The sequence below is a fragment of the Podarcis gaigeae genome (genome assembly GCF_964106915.1).
Source record: "Podarcis gaigeae genome assembly, chromosome: 3".
NCBI lineage: Eukaryota > Metazoa > Chordata > Lepidosauria > Squamata > Lacertidae > Podarcis > Podarcis gaigeae.
The window spans coordinates 6,694,770-6,714,732 of NC_139680.1; the positions used below are offsets into that span (position 1 = coordinate 6,694,770).

Below are 19,963 nucleotides of genomic sequence, written 5' to 3' on the forward strand. Positions count from 1 at the left end.
GGTTGTTAACCCTGATATGACTCCCGGCTGTGCAGGGTGGAGTCTGGTATTGCTGTTTCATCCAATGCCTAAGCCAATACTACTCACATGCTGTAACCAATAAAGGTAAAGGTAAAGGGACCCCTGACCATTAGGACCACTCGTGACCAACTCTAGGGTTGCGGCGCTCATCTCACTTTATTGGCCGAGGGAGCCGGCGTACAGCTTCCGGGTCATGTGGCCAGCATGACTAAGCCACTTCTGGTGAACCAGAGAAGCGCATGGAAATGCCGTTTACCTTCCCACCGGAGTGGTACCTATTTATCTACTTGCACTTTGATGTGCTTTCGAACTGCTAGGTTGGCAGGAGCAGGGACCGAGCAATGGGAGCTCACCCCGGGGCGGGGATTCGAACCGCCGACCTTCTGATCGGCAAGCCGAAGGCTCTGTGGTTTAACCCACAGCGCCACCCACGTCCCCATAACCAATAAAAGTTGTGGCCTAATTTTGCCCATTGACCTAAAATAATGCGTCTGTGTGTCTTATTACAATCCTATGCAGGTGGAGGGCCCTCGACTCACAAACACACATTTGTTGCCACGTTTCATCTTTAGTTGTGGACCTAGGAAATGAATGCATGCAGTGACCCCAATTATCTTTGCAAATGGCTACTCTATTTCTCTAAGCTCCATTGCCTGGCTATCAGTTATCCAAATTCACTGTCATTTTAATTCACTCTATTGCCATCAACCACCAGGTTAGTCCCACTGGGCTATGCACACAGTACTCCAGCTTTTCTAACAGTTTGATTTAGGCAAAGATGGTGAGTCGTCCCCCCTTAATTTGTTTGTAGTGGCACTCCATAAATTACGCTGCAAAACAAGATCGCAACCTGAAAATACCTCCTTCACTTTCTAGGCTCTGATACATTTGATTTCAGGTCTAAAACTTGAACATCTAAATTTGAATGCCGTTCTGATAAAACTTCGTTATCAAAGGCAGTTCTGTGCAAAATGCAACTCTCTGAAACAAACTGCAAGCATTTGCAACAGAGTTAAAAAACAAAACAAAAGCGATACTTGCCAAATGTTTCTTCTGGTACCTGGAGCTGACTTTATGTAACCCTTTCTCATCTAACAAAGGCTGGGTGGGGGGAGTATTGATACTGTATCTTAATTGCACTGATCTCTGCAACATTTTAATTAAAAATAAATAGTTTCCTGTATCAAAAACAAGAACAAGTGAACAAGTTCTGCATGCCTTTGGTATACTTAACAGTTTATTCCCTATAGGGTAGATCTGACCCCCTGTGGAGCAGCAAGAAGACTGCATGGAACTGCCAAGCTGAGTCTCCATCTGGGAAATGACCACCACTAGAGGAATAATAATAATAATAATTATTATTATTATTATTATTATTATTATTATTATTATTATTATTTATTATTATTTATACCCCACCCATCTGGCTGGGTTTCCCCAGCCACTCTGGGCGGCTTCCAACAAAACACTAAAATATAATAACCTATTAAACATTAAAAGCTTCCCTAAACAGGGCTGCCTTCAGATGTCTTCTCTTTGACATCTGGTGGGAGGGCATTCCACAGGGCGGGCGCCACTACCAAGAAGGCCCTCTGCCTGGTTCCCTGTAACTTGGCTTCTCGCAGTGAGGGAACCACCAGAAGGCCCTCGAAGCTGGACCTCAGAGTCCGGGCAGAATGATGGGGGTGGAGACGCTCCTTCAGGTATACTGGACTGAGGCCGTTTAGGGCTTTAAAGGTCAACACCAACACTTTGAATTGTGCTCGGAAACGTACTGGGAGCCAATGTAGGTCTTTCAAGACCGGTGTTATATGGTCTCGGCAGCTGCTCCAAGTCACCTGTCTAGCTGCTGCATTCTGGGTCACCTTCAAAGAGCACATTGCAGTAGTCCAAGCGAGAGATAACTAGAGCACCACTCTGGCGAGACAGTCTGCGGGCAGGAAGGGTCTCAGCCTGCGTACCAGATGGACCTGGTAGACAGCTGCCCTGGACTCAGAATTGACCTGTGCCTCCATGGACAGCTGTGAGTCCAAAATGACTCCCAGGCTGCGCACCTAGTCCTTCAGGGGCACAGTTACCCCATTCAGGACCAGGGAGTCCTCCACACCCGCCCACCTCCTGTCCCCCCAAAACAGTACATCTGTCTTGTCAGGATTCAACCTCAATCTGTTAGCCGCCATCCATCCTCCAACCGCCTCCAGACAGGAACAGGTTTAGAGTCTAAACTCATTCTTCTAACGGTGGTTATCCTGTGAGATAAGCAGCCGGCCACTGCTGAGCATTTTTTTTTTAGTAGGTCTCCTCTGCCTGTAATAGTTGTGTATGGTAGGCAGGCAGAAGTTCAACCAGTGTAGAGGCATTTCCCCATTACTATACCCTCTGCTGAGGATACTGAAAGAGTTGCCTGTCAGGGTTTCTGAATGTCTCATACATGCCTCATACAGCACCAACAAGCCTAGGGAAGAGGCTGCTTCTGGGGAACATGAAGATTTCACAGTCCTTGAAGGGCTGCCATATTATTGGTGCAGCAAGGCTTATGTGTTCCTTTAAACACAGGGATGAGGAACCTGTGGCCCTCCAGAGATTGCTGGATTACAGCGTCCATCAACCCTGACCATTGGTCTTGCTGCTTGCCAGTGGCCGGCCCACCCATGAGGCAAGGTGAGGCACCTGCCTCAAAGGGCAGGATCCACAGGGGCAGCAGATCTGAGGCAGATATTTACTCCTCCCTCTTTGTTCCTGAGGTAGATCTTCATTCACCCCATGGTCCCTGGAGAGGAGAGGGGGCGCCTCAGGTACCTTCTTGGATACCATGTATTTTGCTTGCTAACCTTCTTGGATACGACTTCTTTAAAAAGAAGTAGTAAAAGAAGAAAAAGTAGCCCATCTTCAGGTGGGCTGAAGATGCTCTTAAATTGCTAAATAATTCCCTACTCAGCCATGAAACGCCTCCTCCTCTGGGGAGGGGGGGGTTGAATATGCTTTGTCAGCTTTTGGAGAAAGCAGGATTCAACCCAAACACATGGCTCTCATCCCTGCCCATTCACGTATATTTGGACGCAAGTCCCCTTGATTGTGTCAGCCCTTGGGATTGGTTCTGAGGATCACAGTTCTAGGCACAAGTATGGCAGACAATCCTGCGTTGCGTTGCGTTGCGCAAGGAGCGCATTTGCACCCTTCTGGAGCCCACGAACCACGGGCACGCGCGTTCTCCTGCCGTCCTCACACCTTTCACACGCGATTTGTGAGTCCTCCTTTTTTTCCCTCGGGCTGCCCTTTAGGATTAAGCTGCGCTCTCCGCCTCTTAGCCCTTCGTGCGCCAGTGGGGAAAAGCAGATGCGCAGACAGTTTGGTGGCTCCATTTAGTAAAGCCAAGATGCAATTATGCAAAAGACCTTGGTCGCGCAGCTTCCGCGGAGATCAAGAGACCACCGCGCAGGAATGCGCTGGCGCCCTGTCGCCGGTTCGGGGGCCGAGCTGGTGGGGGAAAGAGGCGCCTCGGGGCCATTTGTTGACTACGGGTTTTATACGCGCTCTGCTGAAGGATCGCGCACGGTGCACCCCCTCCAGCCCAGCCCAGCCCTTTCTCCTCCTTTGGAGGTCTGATCCTCTTTCACACCCTGACACATGTCCCTTTTCTCTCTGCTCCCTACCCCCACCCCCCACCCCTCCCCTCGTACCCAGCTAAGCCTTTCAGGTGGAGGCTGAATTAGCAGCCGGAGGGAGGCGAGACTGATGCCTTTTTGTCGCTGCGCTTCGGCGCTGGCTCTGCGAGTGACCCTCTCCTCTCACTCCACCCGGTGCCTCTGAAGTTAGCTGCCTTCCCTTCTGGGCTGGGGTTTAGAGACTCCGGGAGGCAGCTGCTGCTGGTACCTGCGAGATAGAATCACGTTTCCCCTCGCATTTTTTTCCCCACCCGCCTCTAATCCCATTAGCACACCTGAAATAATAGCCTCGGTGGGTGACAAAACGCCGCCTCTTTTTTCCCTTGGTTTTGCCGCTTAGCGGAATAAAAGAGAGGGTTTCTCATTTGGGCTGCCTGGGTGTTTTGTCTTGTTTTTCTATGCAGAGGGGAGGGCTCGGGCAACGGATCAAAGGCCTTGGCGCTGAGCACCCTTTTTTTGGAAGGAAAGTGGCACTGAAATCATTGATGCTTCCACGCAGCGGTGTTTCCTATTGATATGTAAAGGGGGGGAGAGGTGGGTGGGAATCCTGCCACCATCTCTTCTGCCTTTGCATAGTAGAAACCAAAATCTTCTTTGCCTATATATATATATATATATATATATATATATATCAGTCACATCAGTCTTAGGCAGCTGATTTCAGAGTAACATGTCTCAGGAAATGTGCTTAGATGACCTCAGCTTTGTATCCTCATCTTAAACATGTTTACTCAGAAGTAAGTCTCCCACTGAGTTCAGGACTTAATTGCATGCTATATATTTAATGGTTATTTGCTTCAGTCAACATCACTTTGACCTGCTTTCCTAGTGATTGCTAAAGAGAGTTTTATACAGAATCATAAGGACCAATTTATATAATATGAATCCCTTTCCCCCTTAGTTTTTAAAAATGATTAAGGAACATTACATTTTAGAAGGTTTTGGGAAAGTCCCCTCCCCTAAATTATTATAATGTACCAAGGAATATGAATTCATTGAGCCTTTCTCTTTTAGGTCATATCTGTTACATATCAAAGACATCTGAAACTGCTGCTTAAATTTAAGGAAGATTTTTCATCCTCTTTTGTGCATGAGAAATCGATGGGGCTGACTCCTGTTGCTACATAGGAAATAATATAATTGTGAACATTATTTTAATCGCTCCTTCAGTACATTAGTTTAAGTCATACTGTTCTATATCAAAACCAACCACATTACAGTATAGGAGGATATTTATGGTGCATGATGTTCCAGAATTCACTCAAGCTATTGGGGGGGGGATTCATATAAAAATGTTTTGGATGTACACTGCCAAGAGTCATGGGCTGGTGTTTTATTTTGATGCAATAGAGAGCCTCAATTTAAAAAACAACTTTTGCGTTGTTTTTCTTCTTCGTTATCAGATGAGGTCTCTGCAAAAGCGCTCGGTATGTCTGCAGCCCCTTTTCACCTCTGATTTACTAAGGAAAACATTTCATGCTTGTAAAAACCCACTTAAAAGACTCAGTCCTCCAGCCTCTTCGCCGGCAGCGTCCGAAGGTGTAGCGCCACCAAACAGCGCCCATAGGCGCACCTCAGGGCCAAACTGAAACTATACCTCTCTACTCAGAAGTAAGTTCCATTGTTCTCAATGGGACTCGCTCCCAGGTGTATTAGGACTGCAGACTTTCAACCGAACACGTTTTCATCCCTCGTAACCTGATAAGACACCACTATTCCTCTCCCACACGAAACCACATACAGTAGTTTACTTTCCCAGCGCCTCTACCTTCTCATAATAATTTGCTTCAAACCCAAATTATATCTAGTTTTTTTACTTCAGCTAATTTACTGCGCGACTAACATTTTTATAGACTGGATTAAGAGGCGATCTCTAACTCTTGCCATTGAAACACTTCTAGCAATAAAGTATTCGCTTATTTAATTCATTAAAACTACGCTTCTTTTCCTTTATTCGCCTTTCTTTGCCTTAAAGTTTCGCGCACAAACTCAAACAGCAGCGGCACATTAATAAACTTTATTGTTACAGTGAATTAATTCCTGGCACGGTATTGTACTGCTTAGGTACTGCAACTTATTGAGTACCAAGAATGTAACTTGGTCAACTCCGAAATGTGAAATTTGCCGTGTCCCGTCCCACTCCACGCACTCGTATATTCTGGCTGAGAGATCACTTTTATCCCAAACGAAAGTTTTCTTGACAGTGGCTGTAGTTTTTCCAACGTCCAGTAGACGGCATAAACGTTCAAGCCTTCAAATACCAGGCGACCGAGCAGGTTTTGTTTCAAATAATTAAGCAAGCTGACTTTTTTAATTCAGCGAGTGTTTCGGTTGCTTTTGTTTTTGTATGAAGCAAGTAGTATATTCACATAAATTACGATGGTCATATTTTTTTGTAAAAAAAGGCAGACTCTAAATCAGGTGACAAAACCGACCCATATTCATAACTCGAATTAAATATAAGCAAATTATCCCACTGCCCTTCCCTCAAACCTGCTGAAGAGCATCGTATAAAGGACTGATTTATAGATCTTTAGTATTACAACTATAGTATGTACACCTGAAATTCTTTTGAGGCGTTTTCTGTAGTTTGGGAGAACTAAACTCCTGTATCTGAAATTTAAATCATAACAACAAGCTCAATGTTCAAATGATTTTCCACTGCACGCCAACAAGTTACAGCAGCTCTTTCGGAACTATAACCGTGAAGTGACCGGGAAGAGTTTGTGCGTGTTTTAGATGCATAAACCAGGCAAACTTATGTCTAGACCTCCCCTCCACTTTCTTGTTATGTGCAACTCCGCAAAATCACACGTTTAAGTTTCTGAAAGGCTTCCATTTTGACTTCACGCCACGCTCCTTGCTCACGCAGGAGTTTTTCGTGACAAAAGTCGAGGGTAGTAACTCATTTCCCAGTTAATTTTAGTTTTTAACAAATTTATAGCGGTGTTTAGAAAGTTTTAAGGCAACCGTAAATTTTATTAGGAATATTTTATTAAGCCCTCCATTTAATTAATAAAAGACCTCTATAACTCTGAAAATGTCAGAGCTGGTAATTATGTTAAACAGTCTAGCTGCCTTTCTCTCCCTCTCCTTCTCCCCCCCCCCCACCCCGCGCCTAAAGAGATTCAGGCATTTTAAAGACTTGAAAAGAAAAGGCCACTATGCAAAGTCCTGCTTTCTCCTCCTCCTCCTCTTCCTCCTTCTTCTTCACCTCTTTCTTTTTTTCTTTTCTGCAGAATGCGTTTTAGGCCTCTCATTCTCCATCCAGACTGTTTACTGAATACAGTGACTTGGCTATTTTGTCTTTGCCTGTTCGGTAGTACAACCTGACCTCTGGTTGACTCCTGAACTGGACCAGGCGCCCTTTGTTTTCAGAAGTCAGAATCCAGTAAACAAATCTTCTCCAACTCCAAGCGCCCCAGTCCATGGCTCGCACATGGCCACTTGATTCATCTTCACTTAATCCCCCCCTCAGTTAACCTCCTTTTATTATCACCTTCTCAGGTTTTGCCCTTTAATGGATCTTTAAATAGTTTTCTTTTTCGCTCGCTCACAGACATTCATTAAGCGTTTGACTTCTTTTTGCTTTTTGGTCAGGTCACTCCGATCACTTCAAACTCTTATCTGTAGCATTCCTTCATTATCTCTGCCACATTTAAAATCTGTTTTCTTTTGTTTGTTTTTCCTTATATCATGCCCTAAAACCTAAATACTGATGGATGAGGGGCGACCAGGGAGGAAAAACACACTTGTGCTGCTGGTGTTAGTATAATGACATCAGGCTAGTGTGTAACAACAGCCTGTAAAGTTAGTTTGTTTTGGTGAATATTTAGTAATGTATGATGTCATGGATCGTCATATTAAAACTAGAGACTTGTACTGGGGAAGATGGAAGGCTGGGACTTTCTGTTTAAGGTCGTAGGCGCAAGAGACTGGTAGTTTACACTAGTGTAATCCGTCGGAAATAAATGTGTCTACTCCAGAATAAATGGTTAATAATTTACACCCTATCTGGGGTACACGTCTCATTCTTTTTCTTAAACTTGACATTTTAGGCAGTGTTACTTGAGAGCGAGCCCCATTGAACTCATCAGGATTTACGTTCGAGTAAACACGCATGAACTCGGGCTGCCCAAAGTTCTGTTAAAAGTATGTGCCCTGTTTTTAGAAATCACTATAGAAAAGTCTACCCTGACCCCGAAACATCTTGGTGTGATTCGCCATTGAAACTTTTGAGAACTTTGCTTCTCGTTCGTATGCGAGGCCTGCAGAGGTGTAGAGAGCCAGAATATAACCTCCGAGGAACTGAAACCAAATGGGCCGAACAGTCACGTCCTTCTAAAAGCAGTAGTGTCTTGGAAAGAAAACAATAAAAGTTGTAACCAGTTTTCTGGGGGGTTTTTTAGTTTGTTTTAAAGCTCGCTGCTCCCTTTTCGTCCCCTTTGCAGAGTTTTCTAAAAGAGTAAAGAGGCGACCGCAGCGAGACTGTATATTTCAGAGTCCTAGCACCGATAGGAAGTCAGTAATACAGTGAATTCAGATCCCAGGTTTTGGGTTGAATCGGGTCAGTGTTGGGGAGCGGGCGGGCGGCGGTTATAGTTGCATTTCCTAAAAAGGCCATCTAGTTGTGAAGTGTGGGCCGTTGTAGTCAAAAGCACAAAAGCCAGGGCTGCCTCGGACAGTTTACGGAGAGAGTGAGGAACTGTGCGTTTACTTTTTCCTTTTAATAGATGATTAATTGCCGCCCGCTTAGTCTTTTTATGACCAGTATATTGCAACTCGATACGGCCACGGTGCAATTTCTCACAGCAAGTTCCCGCTGTAATAACTGTTTGCTAATTGTTAAAAAAAAAAAACCTTATCCAGAAGGAGCTTTGCGCAAACAATTTGTACTACTGTAATTACACTGTAAAAGTGTTTCAGCCTCGATTGGGCTGAATTAATCTCAGAAAGGCTTGGGAATGACACTGGGTACAAGATGAATAGCTCCCTTCCTTTCCCTTTCTCCCTTCTAAAGAAGCATTGCACGGCTAGGAATGCTTTCCTAACAGAAACTTGGGAAGCCCGGGGGTCTCGCTTCTGTTATAGAGAAGCGCACAGGAGAGTGAGAGGTCATGGTCCAACTGGGGTTTAAAGTGGGCAAAATTGCCTTACCTGGGAAGCTTTAATTTTTCCACCAGCCCCCGCCGCTGGTGCGTTAGGCTGAGGTATCTCACCGCGAGGTGGTGAGCCCAAAAATGGTGTGTTTGTGTGTGTTTGGAGTTGGTGTGTTTCTGAAAGTAGTTTGAAACCGCCTAACACAGATGTACCAGGGGAACAATATTAGCTACTATGCAGCAGATTGCTCGTTCTCTCTTTCCTTTCTGTGTTTTTTCTTAAATAGAAGAATGCTTCTCCCCTCAGGTGAACTCGGTTCTTGGAAATATGAGCGTGGAGCGATTACTCCGCCACTCTTCGGCCACATCCATAAGGCTGCTTGGATACTTGGTATGACTGTACAGCTGTTGGATTTTGCGCTTTATTCCCCCACTCGTTGGGCTGATCTGATAGATGTCAGGCCTTTTCTTTCCCTTAATACTCAACTTTTTATTATCTCCATCAGCCAACAACAGGTATCCGTCTCTAAAGAACAGGGGCCGGAAAAATAACAGACCATTGTACGGGGAATTGTGGAAAAAAGAGACCCCTTATTATTGTGAATCTTCGCCTTCAACTCCCAGAAGCGTCTGTGCACCGTCCCATTTCTGTTTGAAAAAGCAAATTTAAAATCAACCCCTCCCGTCCTTTAGAAATACATGGTTTTTGGCCCAAAAAAACTTAATAGCAACACGCAGGAGACAGAAAGCGAGGCTGTGCTGTTGGAAGCAGCAGCAAAATATTTCTGTTAACGTTTCACTTAAGAGTCTTCTTTGGCCAGAACCAAACCTTATGTGATTTATTTCTGTTGAAATATATTGGTAGAGCATGTGAGAAGAAAACCATAACATTGCCACGGTGCTAGATCAGAGTGGACAGAAATTCTTCATTCGAGGAATGAATTGGAACAACAATAACAAACTTTTTTTTTTTTAATCTGGAACACTTCATGATACCTCTGCTGCCTATAAAAGGTACCAAACTGCAGCTTTTACTGTCACGTGTGAACAGGATGCTGCGCTCAGGAAGACGCCTGGAGATGCGATCCCCGATCCACCTCACCTCTTGTCTTTCTGGAATCACTCGGTGCAGGGGGAAGACACCAAGAAAAAACATTATACCCGGACAAAGTGACAGAAGTGTAAACGAGCTCACAAAGCCCACTCCAAAAGAGAAGAGAGAGCACTGGATCTCACATTTTACCCCTTTTTAAAGAGGCAAACCAAGAAAAACCAAGATAAAGCCTTTTTCCACCCGCCCTCTCTGTTTAATAGTAGCGGCGGTCGTATTCCCCTTTTGGATTAAACCCCAACACAGGGCAAGGCAAAAGAGCAATCTTTCTGAACTTTGCAACTTCGGTTCTCTGTGAAGTGGCTTTTGGGGGATGAGGCGCTCCCCGCAGATCGAAGCTCCCTGCTGATCGATTATTTGATAATTGATTTCTCCCAAAAAACCAATCCATGCCTGGCTTTTCGAGAAAAGGTCCTGATTGGATTACAGCTGCTCCACTGCCGCCTGCGGCGGGGGAGATTCCCCCTTCTATGAGTTTTTCAAAAGGAATGGAGGGGAGTCGGTGGGGGCGGGGAAACCCTGCCTGGCGGAGATCTCGGCTCTGGGGGGGGAAAGATGTAGCAGTTTGGAGACAACTCCTGGCGCAAACGCCTCGCCTCGGACGGCGGAGGTGCAATTCCAGCAAAGCAGGCTGGTTTGCTCCCCTAATAGGGGTTTCTTCTCCCTTAACTCCGCTTCCTTTTGTATTGGCTTGCGAGAGGGAGAAAGGGGGACGCGTAAAAGTCCTGCAATTCCAAGCGCCAGGCAGTGGCTCCCTTTTACAGAGCGAAGAGTAAACAGAAATTAATCACTTTATTTCTAGACAAAGGAAATGGCCACTAGCCTCGGAGGTTGCTAAGAGTGTAGTGAGGGGTCGCTGCTGCATGTGCCCTAGATGTGACACGGGGGCGGGGAGTAGGCGATCTGGTGCACCAGACACAGCCCCCCCCCCCGTCTCGTGTGTGCGGGGTGTGTGGGTGGGTGTGAGAGAGAGATGTTTTCAGAACTGACCTCGGTCCCATTTGATGAACCTAAGCAGAACCGCAGTCACAGAAGCAGATTCACTACAAGAAAGAAAGAAAGAAAGAAAGAAAGAAAGAAAGAAAGAGGGAGGGATTGGATAGGAAAGGTGGAAAAAGCCCTAAACGTTGACGAGGCAGAGGAGAAGAAGATAGAGAAATTCCGTGCAAAAGAAAACACACACACACACACACACACACACACACACAACCTTCAACGCCACGTTGGGGTGTGTTTAAAGAGAAACCACCCAACGCCACAAAGCCCATTTTCTCTTGACTTTCGCCCCTGTTAGTGATTCAGAAGGTAGCAAAGGAGAAGCTGGAAGTGAGGGGAGGGGGTAGTCTTCCGACGAGCGGGAGGAACCGCGCTCCAAGGCAAGCGTCCAAAACATTCGTGAATCTTTTCAAACATCAGGCAAGGTCTGCCACTTGAGGCTTAAAGGGAGGTTGTTTTAATGCACGTGTTAATAATAGGTGTCCTCGTTTTAACTTCTGCTGAGAAAACGTAGAGGAGGAGGCATCTTTCCAGCACGCATTTATGTTGAGCAGGACTCCAGAGAAGTCCTCCATCCTCCAGTTAACTTTTTCATTTCCACGAGGACGCTGTGCCAGGACCCCAGGAGGAAAGTACTGCGAAGGCCTAGTGGAAAATGCATTGGAGACTGGACCCAAGACCAAAGAAACAAAATCAGAAAAAACAACCCCCCCCCCCCCCAAAACCAAACCAAACCAAACCGCAGGGAAAACTTCTTTCACTTTTTTTTTTTTAAAGACGCGGCCTTCCCGGTCCCTTATGTTTCGCCATCTTCCTCCCCAAGTGACAGAGTGGATCTTCTGTACGCCTTGGTTCCCACTCTCCTCGCACCCACCCCAGCACACGAAGTTGCTCCCCCCCCCCTTTAAACTGCACTGCGAAGGACTGGCCTTCAAGCTGACCCTTTTCTTTTCCCTCCTGTCTATTATGCAGTACGACGATTTACCCCACTACGGTGGGATGGATGGAGTGGGGATCCCGAGCACCATGTACGGGGACCCCCATGCCGCCAGATCCATGCAGCCCGTCCACCACATGAATCACGGTCCTCCGCTTCACTCCCATCAATACCCGCACACAGCTCACACCAACGCCATGCCCCCAAGCATGGGCTCCTCCGTCAATGACGCTTTAAAGAGAGATAAAGATGCCATTTATGGGTAGGTACAGCTAGCATCAGGTTCATTAGCTTAAGACGTGCTCGTTCCCCGTTCTTCCCCTCCCTGAAGAAAGCCACCGTTTACTCGAGACCGTAGGTAAATAATCCGGGGCAGCCGAGGCTTTGCATGAGGATGACGGAGCAAGGGTGGCGGCGGGTGGATTTCGGTGCCTCTCCTTGCCAATCGGTCTCGGATGGACAAATAAAGACCCTCTCAGAGCGAGATTTTGAAGGATAAATGCAAAGAGGTTGACCCACTTTACACTATCATTCTAAACACCGCAACACACCTCGCCTAAACCCATGACTTGTTATAGGTAGAGAGGGAAAGAAGGAATGAAGATAGAGAGAAAGGAACTGTGGTGGCAGTAGACATAAAAACAGAGGGAGCTGATTGCAAGTAAAATCTTTTCAGGAATAGTTGAGAAATAATGAATATTTCCTTTGCCCCCGCCCCCCATCTACGTTAAAGTAAAACGTTTTAAAATCTAACAAACCTTTAAATAATGTTTCATTATAATGAGAACTTCAAGGCTGACTGCAAAGTTGCAACCCCACGTCTCTCTATAGCATTTGAAGCCTCTCCAACGTGGGAACCTTAAAAGTAGGGGGGTGGGGGAGCTTGATCTGTCTCACAAATATGACTTAAAAGGAATGATCACCAATTCAGTTTCAATTCGGAGTGTGAAGGACAAGGTGTAAAATAAAGGAGGACATAACGTTGCTGTGGCAAAATGTTTAAAACGTGAGATTTCATCAATCCCACAAGGTAATTTATTATAGTGCAGTAGCCAGGCAGTGTGTGTGTGAGAGAGAGAGAGCGCAAGAGGGATTGGAAAGGGATAGTCTAGGCCAACTGGAGAGGAAGGGCTGGTGTCACACATTTTAGCGGTTAGAGATGGGTGACTTTTAAGGGGAAGTGTGTCCCCCCACCCTACCCTCCACGCCTGCACCCCCACCCGTTCCAAGTCTGGTTGGCAATTTAGCTGAGCTGCGTAACTTCGCAGCCCACTCCAAATAATAAAAAAAACAGAGTCCTCACTCCACCTTAGTGTACATGGGACTCCATTCGGTCTCCCCCACAACTAAACCTACAAAAGAAGATTTTTTGCGGGGGGGGGGGAGATATATTTCAAAATGGCAACTAGACCCGAGGTTGGTTTGAACTTTAGCTAACGTTAACAAGCTCTCTGACCAAGTTTGCTTCAAAACAGCCATCCTGGAGATCTCTATGGCTCAGGCCCTTGGGATCCAGGTCTGGAGAGTAGCAAAGTGAGCAGTGATTGGAGAAGTGGGTGTAAAAAGCCGGGGGGGGTGTTTGCCGGTGGCTGAGGAGACCTGCTGTTGTAAACTTCATTTGGGGCGCTCCTCTTGAATTTGCTCTAATTGCTGTGTCGTCTTGTGTGTTGCTTTGGTGACTCTTGTATTTTTCTTTCAGACACCCCCTCTTCCCCCTCTTAGCACTGATTTTTGAGAAATGTGAATTAGCGACATGCACTCCCCGGGAACCCGGGGTGGCGGGCGGCGATGTTTGCTCCTCAGAGTCTTTCAACGAAGACATAGCAGTGTTTGCCAAACAGGTCAGAAAACAAGTCTCAATGCAAATCTCTTGCACTTTCCCTCCTGTACTGTTCCAAATGTCTGATGATGACGAGAGTAATAGCAGCAGCAGCAGCAGTAGTAACAGCACTAATAAAGTGACAAAGCTAGAATGCATTGGAACTGTTATCCCTTGTCACACACGCCCCCTCCCCGGAATGGATCGCAAGCCTCTGGCCTCAGGTTCCTCCCCACATTGACTTGGGGGCGAGCCTCGGAGGTTTTCTGCCCTCTGCCCGCCACCTTGCAAAGGAGCCTGCTTCAGGCTTTTGGACCAAGGCGCAGCTGACGCTCGAAAGCCTCTGCTTGGCGTGGCGAAAGTACTGCTGGCTTCAGCCCCGGAAAGTATTCCCGGTGCCTGCGCTTCGCTTCCCTAAGCGGGTGCCTTCCTAATCCAGCACTCGGGGGCTTTGCACGAAAGATTGCATAATGGACCCCACGGGTGCTGTGTTCAGGAAGAATCCTAGCGATGCGACTCCCCCCCATCCACTCCCCCTCTTGCTTTTTGGGAACCTCTCAGTGCAGAGAAGGGAGCGAGCCCCCTTTTCATGCTATCCAGGAAAAGAAGGATATTTCCCAGGGATATTGACAGACGTGAAGACGAGTTCACATAGACATAGCCTACTCCAAAACAGAAAAGAAAGCAGCATTTCATAGCTTTAAAAAAGCCCAACAGAAAGCCCCCCTCTCTCTTTTCTCCTTGCACGAAGGGTGGGCGACACTTTCTATTATTATTCTTTCCCTTTTGGATTAAATCCTAACACAGGACGAGGGATCACTTTCTAAACTGATCAACTTCGGTTCTCTGTAAAAGAAGCCGAAGTGGCTTTTTGGGGAGGAGGCGCTCCCGGCAGATCGAAGCTCCCTGCTGATCGATTATTTGATAATTGATTTCCCCCTCGACCAATGCACGCCCGGCTTTCGAAAAGACGATCCTGATTGGACTACAGCTCCTCCACTGCTGCCTTCTGAGATTTGGGTGAGCTCATTCTCTATCCTACGGCGGGGGAGATTCCCCCCCCCCTTCTGTAGGGTTTTCGAAGCTTGGGAAGGGAATGGAGGGGAGTCGGTGGGGGCGGGGAAACCCTGCCTGGCGGAGATCTCGGCTCTGGGGGGGAAAGATGTAGCAGTTTGGAGACAACTCCTGGCGCAAACGCCTCGCCTCGGACGGCGGAGGTGCAATTCCAGCAAAGCAGGCTGGTTTGCTCCCCTAATAGGGGTTTCTTCTCCCTTAACTCCGCTTCCTTTTGTATTGGCTTGCGAGAGGGAGAAAGGGGGACGCGTAAAAGTCCTGCAGTTCCAAGGCGCCAGGCAGTGGCTCCCTTTTACAGAGCGAAGAGTAAACAGAAATTAATCACTTTATTTCTAGACAAAGGAAATGGCCACTAGCCTCGGAGGTTGCTAAGAGTGTAGTGAGGGGTCGCTGCTGGATTGTGCACCAGACACAGCCGTGTGTGTGTTTGTGTGTGTGTGTTTTCGTCTTGCCTCCAGAACTGACCTCGGTCCCTTTTGGTTTGCCAAAACAGATAAGACGACCAGCGTCTCTTAAGTCACAAAAACAGATCACTAACCTGCCTGGGAACTAATACAGAGAAAAGAAAGGAAAGGAAAGGGGTGGTGTGGAAGGGGGGGGGGCTGCAAAACGTCGGCGTTAAGCGGGAGAGGGAAAGGAGGATTCGCGCACAAAAGAAAACACCCACCCAGACACACACACACACACACATCTCCAAGGAAGGCCGCACTGGGCTGGATGTAGAGAAACCCCCCCCCAGCCTCGGCAAGCGGAGCCAGCCCTTTCCCCCTCGTCTTTCCCCCGGTCTGAGCGAGTCGGGCGGCAGCGAAGGCGAATCTGGAAGGGAAGGGGAGCTGCTGGTGGTGGGAATCTTCCGACGAGCAGGGCAGGAGGAACCGCGCGCTCCCAGGCTCCAGTCATTGTTCGCCCCTCTCCGCCAGCGCGCTCGCCTCCGTGTGTGTGTGTGTGTGTGTGTGTGTTTTGTTAATGGGGAAGCCTCTGCTCGCCGCTCTTCCCAGCCGCTCTTCCTTGCCTTGCGGCTCACCCAACCCACCCCTGCGCTGCGAGCCTAGTTGATGCAGCCCGCTGCATTGTGTAAGACGCGACCTGTTATGGCCACCACTACTTCCGGGTTCCAGCATTCTGGTCCAATTCCACCTCTCCGCCTGGGTGCAACGCACACTTTACACACGCACGGGAGACTTGCAGCAGGCAGCATCGATCGTGGCTCCTTTAAGACAAACTCAGACAGCCGCCTTTTCTTTCTTTTTTTTTTCTTTTTCCTTTTCTTTCTTTCTTTCTTTTTTTAAAAAAGCTTCTCTTCCTCTAGGCTTCTCCAGTTGCACGGAGGGAAGAGAGAAAATCTGATTAGGAATTAGGACTGAATCAAGCGAGGGAGAAAGAGAAAGGGGAAGAGGAGGAGGAAGAGGAGGAGGAGGAGAGAAAGAAAGCTTTTAGAGCTCATATGCTTTTGATGTTAACATTTGAGGTGTCTTGACCACTGGAAGCACACACGGAGGATTCTCATCATTCATTCACCACCTTTGACAACCTCTCCTTTGATTGACAGCTGGAGTGGCAAAAAGTCATGCGAGTTAGTAGTTGGGTTTGAGAGGCACTTTTTATTTTTTATTTTTATTTTTATTTTCCCAAAAAAACCCACAAAACTGATTTGGGGGAAAGGATATTTTGCTTTCTCCCCGTCGCTGTCTTGGAAACCAAAAGGGAAGAGTGTGAGCGACGCGGGAAAAGGAAGGAAGGAAGGAAGGAAGGAAGGAAAAGAAGAGGAAAGAGACGCTTCTTCTTTTCTTTTTTCTTTTTTTAAATGCTGAATGATCGCGCCGCTTCTCTGAGGTCCCTCCGGCTGAAGACTCTGGTCGGCTGCTCAAGCTACTGGCGACTTTAAAGGATTCTTTTTCCCTTTATTTTGGGGGGTGGGTGGGTGGGGGAGAGCACGTTTTGTTTCTTTTCACGCTGGCCTTAAAGAGGATATATTAGAAGTTGAAAGGGAAGGGGTGCGAAGCAGGCCGATGGCGCAAAGGGTATGTATTATTATTTTTAATTCGTGATTTCCGAGTAACATAACATTGAAACGTGGATCTTAGAGACACTGCGAGGAGGGGGGGGAGTTTTGTATACTCTTAGAAACACACGACGGAGCGTGTAAAGTCTATTACTGTTTTGAAAGGAGCATGCTTTTTTAACTGTGCATGTCCAACATACAGGCAGGTATGAGATGCCCTGGAGACCTTGTTCCCATTTATTCGTGATATTAATTCATACCACAGGCCACCTACTAGAAGGAGACGCTGACTACACAAGCAGCCTCGAAACTGAATGCAGTTCCTTTTAATATTCAGTTTCTGTGTCTCTCAAAGTAATCAAGGTACTAAATAATATGCCTTTGGACCTTTTGGATATGGTAATAATATCTTTACAATTAATAAAGAACTTATTTAAAATAACATTACTGTAAATGGAGGGGGGGCAATCAGAGCAGTCCATACATTCCAACCAAGATGTTGTTTGGTACATATTTTCATACGTAATGATGAGTCCAAATAACAGTTACACGCACTTGTGTTCCTAACATTACTATTTATTATTTATTTTATTAAATGGACACCATCACTCCGCCGAAAAAGTTTACCAGTTTAGGAAGACTGTTGATAGTGACAAGAATAATGCAACCAAGAGGGCATTTAAAAGGAAATTTAACCTTTCGAATACATTTTCTGGCACACTTTTGGCAATGCCCCTCTCACACCACAGTTGGAAAAAGAAAGTTAGTCCACTGATCCTTTTGCATTTACTTTTTCAGTTTAAGCAGCTGGAAAGACTCCCCCCCAATTCTCCACACCCTCATTTGTCCTTAATTAATTAGATATTGAAATGGCAGAGTGACCTCCCCCCCTCCCACCTCACTAACACAGCTCCCCCCCCCCAGGAACAAAAAATCTTGTTTTTGGGGCACCTGGTTCTAAAGAGGAAATACTAAGCTGAGCTTCCCAGAATAAATGCTAAGAAAACCAGTCGATGGATTTTTGAAAGAGGTCAGAGCTGGAGAATCCTAAACAAACTATTAAATGAATTCCTCCCTCCCTTAAAGAAAACCCTGGTTTTAGCTTTGTCACACAAACACCTGAAGCCTGATTTTTGTGTATGTGACTTCTCAAAAGCGGTAAACTTTAGGACAGGATAAGCTCGGATGAATTAATTCTTTAAAATACTCTCTGTCAGTTGTGTAAAAGACTAACTTTTGTCCCACCGCCCCACCCCCATCCCTGAAAACACAGCCCCAAAGAAACTTGCTTGAAATAGTGATTCTAAATGGGCTATTTCTATTTTTGTGCTCCTGTACCTTCCTGAATCTTTTCAAACATCAGGGAAGGTCTGCCACTTGAGGCTTCTGGCAGGCACAACCGATGCCCACAGGGAAATCTCACAAAAAATAAAGGGAGGTTGTTTTAATGCACGTGTTAATAATAGGTGTCCTCGTTTTAACTTCTGCTGAGAAAACGTAGCAGAGGAGGCATCTTTCCAGCATGCATTTATGTTGAGCAGGACTCCAGAGAAGTCCTCCATCCTCCAGTTAACTTTTTCATTTCCACGAGGACGCTGTGCCAGGACCCCAGGAGGAAAGTACTTGCGAAGGCCTAGTGGAAAATGCATTGGAGACTGGACCCAAGACCAAAGAAACAAAATCAGAAAAAAACAACACCCCCCCCCCAAACCAAACCAAACCAAACCGCAGGGAAAACTTCTTTCACTTTTTTTTTTTAAAAGACGCGGCCTTCCGGGTCCCTTATGTTTCGCCATCTTCCTCCCCAAGTGACAGAGTGGATCTTCTGTACGCCTTGGTTCCCACTCTCCTCGCACCCACCCCAGCACACGAAGTTGCTCCCCCCCCCTTTAAACTGCACTGCGAAGGACTGGCCTTCAAGCTGACCCTTTTCTTTTCCCTCCTGTCTATTATGCAGTACGACGATTTACCCCACTACGGTGGGATGGATGGAGTGGGGATCCCGAGCACCATGTACGGGGACCCCCATGCCGCCAGATCCATGCAGCCCGTCCACCACATGAATCACGGTCCTCCGCTTCACTCCCATCAATACCCGCACACAGCTCACACCAACGCCATGCCCCCAAGCATGGGCTCCTCCGTCAATGACGCTTTAAAGAGAGATAAAGATGCCATTTATGGGTAGGTACAGCTAGCATCAGGTTCATTAGCTTAAGACGTGCTCGTTCCCCGTTCTTCCCCTCCCTGAAGAAAGCCACCGTTTACTCGAGACCGTAGGTAAATAATCCGGGGCAGCCGAGGCTTTGCATGGGGATGACGGAGCAGGGGTGGCGGCGGGTGGATTTCGGTGCCTCTCCTTGCCAATCGGTCTCGGATGGACAAATAAACACCCTCTCAGAGCGAGATTTTGAAGGATAAATGCAAAGAGGTTGAGCCACTTTACAACAAAACATTGACCACTATATTTCTCCCCAGACCTTCAACTAAAAGCCTAGACGCGATATAGGAATTGAATAAAAATGAAGAAAATTGTATATATAGATCTTTTTGTAATTCCAAAGTTATATATCGCAGGGGCGTGGTTGAGAATGTCATTTGGTTATTTTGACCTCTTTAGAAGGAAGGAAGGGAAGGAAGGAAGGACATAAATGTTGTGATAGTAAAAATAAAGCTGGGGTTTGATTGAAAGTAAAATATTTGCAAGAATATTTGAGAAATAAAGAATACTTTTGCCCCTTTTTACGTTAAAATAAAATCTTTTTAAAAGCCAATAAACAAAACCCCTTTTAACTCTAGTGTGTTATTTAAAAGGAGAGCGTCACGGGTGGCTTCAGAATTGCAATCCCACGCCTCTCGGCAGCATTTGAAGCCTCTCCAATGCGCGAACTTTAAAAAAATAGTTTTCTATGTAGTGGGGCTTGATTTGTTTCACCAGTATGACTTCAAATGAGTTGGCAGCATTTCGGTTACAATTGATCATTCAAATATTTCAGAGGGAATAACTGGAACCCCCCCCCCCCCGATTATTATTTTACCTACTGACAACCATGAAACTTCACCGTGATAGTGGCGTTTTCTTTAAGTTGTGAACCCCACTAAAAGGTTGAAAGCGAGGTGAAAAGGAGCGTTAGGCAGGGGGTGTAGAAGGCGGGTGACGTTGCTGTGGTAAACGACTGCATTGACGATAATAAAATGTTTAAAACGTGAGATTTCATCAATCCCACAATGTTATTTCT

At 46.5% G+C, this 19,963-nt stretch overlaps 1 protein-coding gene across 6 annotated transcripts in view; it reads left to right on the forward strand.

The window, feature by feature from the left end:
* The first annotated feature begins 15,470 nt into the window (after positions 1-15,470).
* MEIS1 (Meis homeobox 1) overlaps positions 15,471-19,963 on the forward strand; it is a 154,479-nt gene continuing 149,986 nt past the window's right edge. For 5 of the 6 annotated variants that reach the window (XM_083730554.1, XM_083730552.1, XM_083730553.1 and 2 more), the window contains exons 1-2: positions 16,648-16,743; positions 18,682-18,908. In XM_083730554.1, coding sequence (XP_083586680.1) covers positions 16,732-16,743; positions 18,682-18,908 — 239 coding nt within the window. In that variant the 5' untranslated portion in view covers positions 16,648-16,731. Of the gene's footprint in view, positions 16,744-18,681; positions 18,909-19,963 lie in introns of all 6 variants that reach the window. The other variant, XM_083730555.1, reaches the window with a different exon arrangement.